The 7820-nt window shown below is 42.0% G+C and overlaps 1 protein-coding gene across 1 annotated transcript in view; it reads left to right on the top strand.

The window, feature by feature from the left end:
* The first annotated feature begins 432 nt into the window (after positions 1-432).
* LOC138979891 (glycoprotein-N-acetylgalactosamine 3-beta-galactosyltransferase 1-like) overlaps positions 433-7820 on the top strand; it is a 14681-nt gene continuing 7293 nt past the window's right edge. The window contains exons 1-4 of the mRNA XM_070352653.1: positions 433-829; positions 1712-1917; positions 2864-3144; positions 6453-6630. Of these exons, the coding sequence (XP_070208754.1) occupies positions 768-829; positions 1712-1917; positions 2864-3144; positions 6453-6630 (727 nt within the window). The 5' untranslated portion in view covers positions 433-767. The remainder of the gene's footprint in view (positions 830-1711; positions 1918-2863; positions 3145-6452; positions 6631-7820) is intronic.

The raw sequence follows: 7820 nt of genomic DNA, 5'->3' as shown, positions 1-7820 counted from the left end.
GATGAAAATCAACACAGTAAGCAAGTAATTTGAAGGCAAAGTTTACACACATCAAAGAGTCTGATTACCGTGAAACCTGCCGTTACGCGACTTGTTTTTTTTTCCCTGAAGGGGGGGGGGGGGGGCCGGGCCCCCTTAGCCCCCCCCCCCCCCTAAATCCGCCACTGGCGACAGAGTTATTTCCGAACATCGCCATTTGCACAACTGATATGCAATAATATTGATTCAAAATAAATTCTATTTTTTTGTATTACATTTTAAGTTATTGAGACATCCCAGTGCACTAAGGGATTTATAGAGCAAATCGAGAAAATTCATTATTGAACGAAGCGCATAGCGTTGAGTTCAATAATTATTTTCGAGATTTGCTCTATAAATCCCTTAGTGCACTGGGATTGTTTCAATAACGATATTGTCAGTACCGCCAGAGAAAAAAGAAGATTCAAAACGCACATTTTGCTACGCGCATTTGGATAGGCGTAACTATGTGGTCAGGTTTGTGTCGGATCTACTTTTGTGTGGGCTGTCTCAAGTGTGTCGTGCTTTCGTCACACGCAAACTCTTGTTTTAATTTCTGTTGGTAAATTCCAGAGTAGCGTAAAGCTAAAAAGTGATCTTTCATACAGACCTCATTTAAACTCGCAGAAAGGACTGTGCTCTTAGTTATTTGCGATTCGAAACCTTCATCGAGCTTCGACAGATTGACTGTGCAGAGTGTTGCCCCTTGAATTGACTCCAAGGCCACGGTTAGCACATTTTCAAAGTAAATGTGGAATGTTTCTCGTGTTGTATCTTCACTCATCGGGGAGTCTGGTACTATATATGAACGGTAAGAATGCTCTGAACTCTACACGTATTATATCCCCATCGTTTGTTTGTTCACATTTGCCCAACATGTTAATTTGCTGCGGGGTTTATGTCGTCTGCAAGGCGGCTAGGGCAATCGAACCACTGAACTGCAGTCTCATTTCAAAAACTAAAATCAGTTGCTCGTCTGCACGCATGAGGCAGGCTGGTAATAAGTTTTACACATGGTAAGAACGTTCTTAACCCTACACGTTTTCGATTCCGATTGTTGTTGCCTTGAAATAATAATTCGGAAACCATTCATTTACTGAACTGATGCAGTCGTATTTCAGTGTAGTCTACTGTAACAGAGTCTACTTTCAAATGCTGGTCTAGCTGGTACGTTATCGGAATAACACTTGTGTTTTCTGTTTGCCACTGGGAATTTTATACTAACTCATCATTTGGTAATGTGGTTAATAAGCTACATGCCACTAACACGGCATATGAGAAGAATCTTTGCAAGTCAAAACGAGAAGAGACCATTGTGGAAGAGACACAGCCGCTTCTATTTTTAGATCAGTGGGATTCACTGTGGCACAGGCGCCTGCGATCTGTCAGAAAAAAAAACCACTTCTGCTTTGAGCCGCAGGAAATTTATGGTTATTTTTTGGTAAAGTGGAGAATATAAGCTACATGTCATTAATTAATTCTGAGGATGAGAGTACAGTCTCGCTTTGGCAAAGGGCGTAAGAATACGCTCTGTGGAAAAGTTAGCGCACTCTTGGAGTGCGCTAACAGATTTAAGCGCATCACCATTAGTCAATCAACTGGTTCACATCAGTCATGTGACACCAGTACTTACTGACAATTATTATTATCTTCTTTTTATATCTTTTACTTTTTTATTTGTTTGATCAGGCAGGCGAGGCTGGCCGCTAGTGGCAGGTGTCTTTCTGGGAATCACCATTACCCTGTACTTTGACTTGAACACAACGCTCCACATTTCACACGTGCACGAAAGGATGAGTTGGCCGGCGTTAAACACATTTCGGATGAGAATGACGTCCCCTTCTCACGCAGAGCGACAGAATGACCTCCCTTGCCCCGACCTAAGCAGGCTGGCTGCAGGTGAGTTGCGGGGTGGAACACCTCCGGATTTAACACTTCCCCTTATTTTAACGGCAAACTCCTCTTATAATAATAATAATAATAACGGGCATTTATAAAGCGCCTTATCAGAAGTTCAAAGCGCGTAACAACAATACATGTATACAAAATTCATACAATCACTGTCAGATTCAAACAACACATCATGCACATCTCACATCCCCAGACTCTATGCTAAGGAACTATCCGTAATGTTGTTGGAACAAGTGAGTTTTCAAATTGGACTTTAAAGATGAAATGGATGGAGAGTGACGTAATTGAAAGGGGAGTGAATTCCATAACTGAGGGCCATAATACGAAAACGTGCGGAAGCCATGAGCCTTGCGTTTAAAGCGACCTTGACGGAGAAGTCGAGCATCATCAGAAGAACGAAGGGTGCGAGAGGGAGTGTAGAGGGAGACCAGTTCCGAAAGATAGGCAGGCCTTGAAAAGTTTGGCTCACCATCTCAGATCTGTACAGGCGTTTACGTGAAATAAGACCAACCCTCCATTTGTACACATACCTAAAATCAAAACCCTGGCTGCTTGCTGTCTTGGCTTTGAATTATTTTTCATGAAAAAATCTGAAAAAGCCAACAGTTGCGTTTTACCAAAATAAATTATTTCAAAAAATGAAACTGTGCAGAGAGAGCGCCAAAGGGGTTAGTTTTGGGTTTGGGTATGTGTATGGGTATGGCCTTGCTGCCTTCACCTTTCCGGACTGGGTAAGGACTGGTACTCATTTCTATCTGGGTGGACAAGAGAGCTCTCGGGAAATGTGCGTATAGTTATTTCCTTGAGGAAAGTCCTACGAATATAACGGTGTGTACCAATTTATCTTTCAATCAATTCAGAAGATGATTTGATTGCTTTTATCTTTTACTGTTATTTTTAGTCCACGTCAACTTACGTTTTACTTTTGCAACAGACGACGATGACACGGTTGCCAAGCAACTGGAGAAGGAGGTGCGCGTGCTCGTCTGGGTGATGACGCAACCCGACAACCACCAATCAAAAGCCCGCGTGGTACGAGACACGTGGGGTCGGCGCGTGAATAAATTATTATTCATCAGTTCCATCAACGATAGCAGCATTCCCACCATAGCAGTGAATGTGAGCGAAGGAAGGAAGCATCTTACAGCCAAGAGTCAGAAAGCATGGAGATACGTCTATGAGAACCACTTCCACGATGCCGACTGGTTCATGAAGGTGTGTGCGTGATCTTGAGAGTGTGTTATTATTTACGAGGGTAATGGCTCGTGTAAGCACAAAGTCATTGCTTTTTTTACGACCAGCCCTTGCCCTAAAAGAGGGACTATACTAATAATAAACGTTAAATGAATAAACTATTACATGAAACAAAAGTACTGCATGTCAAAATGGCTTTTGCACATAAGTGGTTTGTTCACATCTTAAAGGATGAACAAACCAAGTCAAGAAAGTAAACAGGCAGCAGCATGTAAACAGAAAGAGAAAAAAAACTTCAGAGCAAAAGCGATTAGCTTTGCAACACATGTTGAAACACAGCCATATATATATCAACGTGAAGAGATGATGATGATGGAAGTTTATTTTTCAAGGATAGAGGTTTAAGGCGACGCCTTTTCTTACAACCGGTCCTTACTTCTAATACAAATGTCTAATGATAAATGATAAACAAGTAAAGCAACATGACAAATAAACAAAGTAAACGAACGAACCAGCAAACAATCGACAAGTAAGCAAACAAGCAAATAAACATAAACAACAAAATGACAAAGTAAGCAACATACAAATCGAAAGCGAAACATGCAACATGTTAATTGAGGTTACACATGTATGTAAAGTGATCGACGGTAAAGAGACAGAGACAGAGACAGAGACAGAGAGACAGAGAGAAAGACAACCAGCCAGACAGACAGACAGAGAGAGGGTCAGAGAGAGTGAGCCAGACAGAGATAGATACGCACAAAGAGAAAGAGAGACAAACAGACACAGAGGGAGAAGAGCGTTAAAGGGGAGGGAGGGAGGTCAGCCTCGCTGTCATTCCGATAGAACATTTGGTAGTTTTTACATTTAGTCAAGTTTTGACTAAATGTTTCAACATAGAGGGGGAATCGAGACAAGGGTCGTGGTGTATGTGTGTGTGTGTGTGTGTGTGTGTGTGTGTGTGTGTGTGTGTGTGTGTGTGTGTGTGTGTGTGTACGTGTGTGTGTGTGTGTAGAGCGATTCAGAGTAAACTATTGGACCGATCTTTATGAAATTTTACATGAGAGTTCCTGGGCATGATATCCCCAGAGGTTTTTTTTCATTTTTTTGATAAATTTCTTTGATGACGTCATATCCGGCTTTTTGTAAAAGTTAAGGCGGCATTGTCACACCCTCATTTTTCAATAAAATTGATTGAAATTTTGGCCAAGCAATCTTCGACGAAGGCCGGGGTTTGGTATTGCATTTCAGCTTGGAGGCTTAAAAAATTAATTAATTAAAAATTAAATGATGACTTTGGTCATAACAAATCTGAAAATTGTAATTAAAATTATTTTGTTATAAAACGATCCAAAAACAATTTCATCTTATTTTTCATCATTTTCTGATTAAAAAAACATATAAATATGTTATATTCGGATTAAAATCAAGCTCTGAAAATTAAAAATATAAAAGTTTTTGATTAAAATTTAAGTTTTTAAATCGATTTAAAAACAATTTCATCTTATTTCTTGTCGGTTCCTAATTCCAAACACATATACATATAATATGTTTGGATTCAAAACACGCTCAGAAAGTTAAAAAGAATAGAGATACAGAAAAGCGTGCTACCCTGCTCAGCGCAACCACTACCGCGCTATTCTTGATTATCAATTTCACTGCCTTTACCACGATCTGTGGACAGACGATGCTACGAGTATACGGTCTTGCGGAAAAAATGCAGTGCGTTCAGTTTCATTTTGTGAGTTCGACTGAGCTTGACTAAATGTTGTATTTTCGCCTAACGCGACTTGTTATGTTAGTTTGTTTGTAGTTTAGGTCCCCATCCTCTCACCTTCCTATTTTGTTTTTGTTGAAAACACATTTAACAAGGGATTGTATTTGGACTGAACGTTGAATTTGAGAACGGAGGTTATTGCCATATTGGATGGTTCAACCACGAGGCACGGGGAATCAAACTGGGCGTGTTTGCGTGCGTGCGTACATGCGTGCATGCGTGCGTGCGTGCGTACATGCGTGCGTGCGTGCGTACATGCATGCGTGCGTGCGTGCGTACGTACATGCCTGTGTGTGTGCGCACCTTACCCTACTAACTTCTTGAAATTAAATAATCATAAAAAGACATACAAACAAGAAATTGATTTGTATGAAACTTATACATTGTGTCATTGATGAATATCATTAACTAGATGAATACCCGCTTCGCCGGGTAGCCGGCTTCGCAGGGAAGAAGTACTTAGAGCCGTACGCCGGCTTCGCCGGGTCCGAACAATGGACCCGCCAAGCTTAGGTCCCTCCCAGATTCGTGGAATGGGTACAGCACGAAAATGATTCAGTAGCCATAATGCCATTCCTGACCATATCGAGTCCCATCCTTGTCGACGAATGTAACCGTGTTAATCACCTTTGGAGGCGAACTCCACTCAAACAGGATTGAGCAATTTAGAGCTCTAAGCCCTTTTGAACTGTTATGGCTTCTCAAAGGAAGGCCAGTACATACAAATATACAAAAGCCGCCAGACCACATTACAAACAGAACTGAACAATCCACAGGTGTTGCCCACATAGAGAGACACACACACACACACACACACACACACACACACACACACACACACAAACACAGAGAAGCCGTATATATAGAGAGATAGATGACAGTGTATTTTTCGCGTGGCTATAAATTGATTCGACCTTTGCACTTTAACAGTGAGAATAATTTACGGGTCCAATTTACGTTCTGGACACTGCGGTGACCTTCTAAAAATAGTAACAGAACGCCGGGAATATCCGAAGATGCCCCCTCATACTATAGTGCACCATACGAAGGAAGGGAGGTAAACGCTGAAAACATGGAGAAGATAAGGAAGAGTTACTGGGAATGGTGAAATGAACAGAAAAACCAAAATCGGTTCAGCGCTGGGCGCTGAGAGCACGTGTTGAAATATCTCATCGATGATATTGTGTCCGGGGTGTAGCTGAATACGGTGTCCAAATTTGAAAAAGATCCACCGAGAACTTTGGCTTTGGTGTGTCGGTATGGGGGCCCGGGTAGCTGAGGTGGAACCAAAATCGGTTCAGCGCTGCGCGCTGAGAGCACGTGTTGAAATATCGACCAGGTTGTGTCCTGTCCCGGGTGTACCTGAATATGCCCACCAAATTTGAAGCAGATCCATCGAGAACTTTGGCCGTGCATCGCGAAAACTCACACACACACACACACACACACACAGACAGACAGACAGACAGACAGACACAAGTCGTATATATATATAGATGCCCAGTACTGCTCATGAATCATTCTGATGACCCTTTGTGACGTTGCCCAACAGGCTGACGACAACACCTACGTCATCATGGAGAACCTACGCTACTTCCTGTCAGGGGAGAACACTAGCGAGCCCGTCCATTTCGGACACCTGTTCAAGACGATCGTCAAGCAAGGTTTCTATAGCGGGGGGTCAGGTTACGTCCTGAGCAAGGAGGCACTCAGACGATGGGGAGAAAAAGGTAATCAATGCATACACATATATATATATATATACATAATACATAAAAATAGATTTGGTTTATTTAATGTCACTCTGTAAACAAATATTTGGCGAAATTTGTCTTAGGTTAAAAACACACGCACGCGCACACACCCTTTTCCTTTACACTCTCGCGCATCTGATTACTTACCTTACCTACTTTCTGATCTTGTTACCCACCAGGGTCGTAGGGGCACTGCACTGATGAGCAAATATATTTGGGTAAGAGGGGATATTCTTAAAATGGTCTGATGAAAATATAGTGTGGTAATAAAAGGCGACGGCGTTGGATGCAGTATGGTCGTTTCATATCCATGTACCAAGTGGGTGAATGTGCAGAAATGCATGCGATGGCTGTAATGTTATGACGTCATTGAAAACCGTGTTCTATTGTCAAAATGCAAAAACCCTGACGTAAGATGTTGCTAGGGATTCTGGGAGAATCATGGCGGAATAAAAGCACGCTAACCCTCCATGCCTGTGTCTGCTTCATAAATACCAGTTTGTTTATATGCATGTGACCGTCCAATACGACGAGAACACGACAATGGCTTACAGCGACAGTAACATGATCGGCTACGAAAATGTCGTGGTGTTGTTCTAGGCCCCTCTTGGCCGTCTTCTGAACGATTGTTGTCGGTAAAAAAAAAACCGCTCCAAATCTGTCGTCTTTTGTCGTTAGTGCCATTTACTGTTAACCCCCAAAATAGGGACCAAGAACCTTCATAATGTTCTGTGACAGGAAAAATCATGGCCGGTTTGTGCAGAAGAAGAAGTTGGGCCAGTGAGTTGTCTTTGTGTTGATGTTACTAAATTGTTAAAGCCCCACTGAGTCTGCCTCAAATGGTTTACAGAACGATTTAAATCTTCTCATGAAAAAAGCAGTTCTGACCTTATGGAACACACTTGCAATAGCATTGAATAGCATTAAATGACACAGTTCGTTTAAATGGCTATTTAGCTTGCGTAAACCACACACCAGTTTTCGTGGTTTATCTACCCCTGAGCCATCGTGGACCCAATGATCCACTTTCCTTTTTTCACAATTTAGTCGTCAGTTTGTGATTTCAATGTGACTCGCTGTATCTGCAATAGCACGTTTTTGTGTACATCTGAATCTAAAATGCAGCAAACGACTGCGAGTCACACGAACTTATCGGCGGCGGTTGG

The sequence above is a fragment of the Littorina saxatilis genome, linkage group LG11 (assembly GCF_037325665.1).
Source record: "Littorina saxatilis isolate snail1 linkage group LG11, US_GU_Lsax_2.0, whole genome shotgun sequence".
NCBI classification, from domain to species: domain Eukaryota; kingdom Metazoa; phylum Mollusca; class Gastropoda; order Littorinimorpha; family Littorinidae; genus Littorina; species Littorina saxatilis.
Note: the sequence above shows the minus strand (reverse complement) of the source record. Positions and strands in the feature narration are given on the sequence as shown.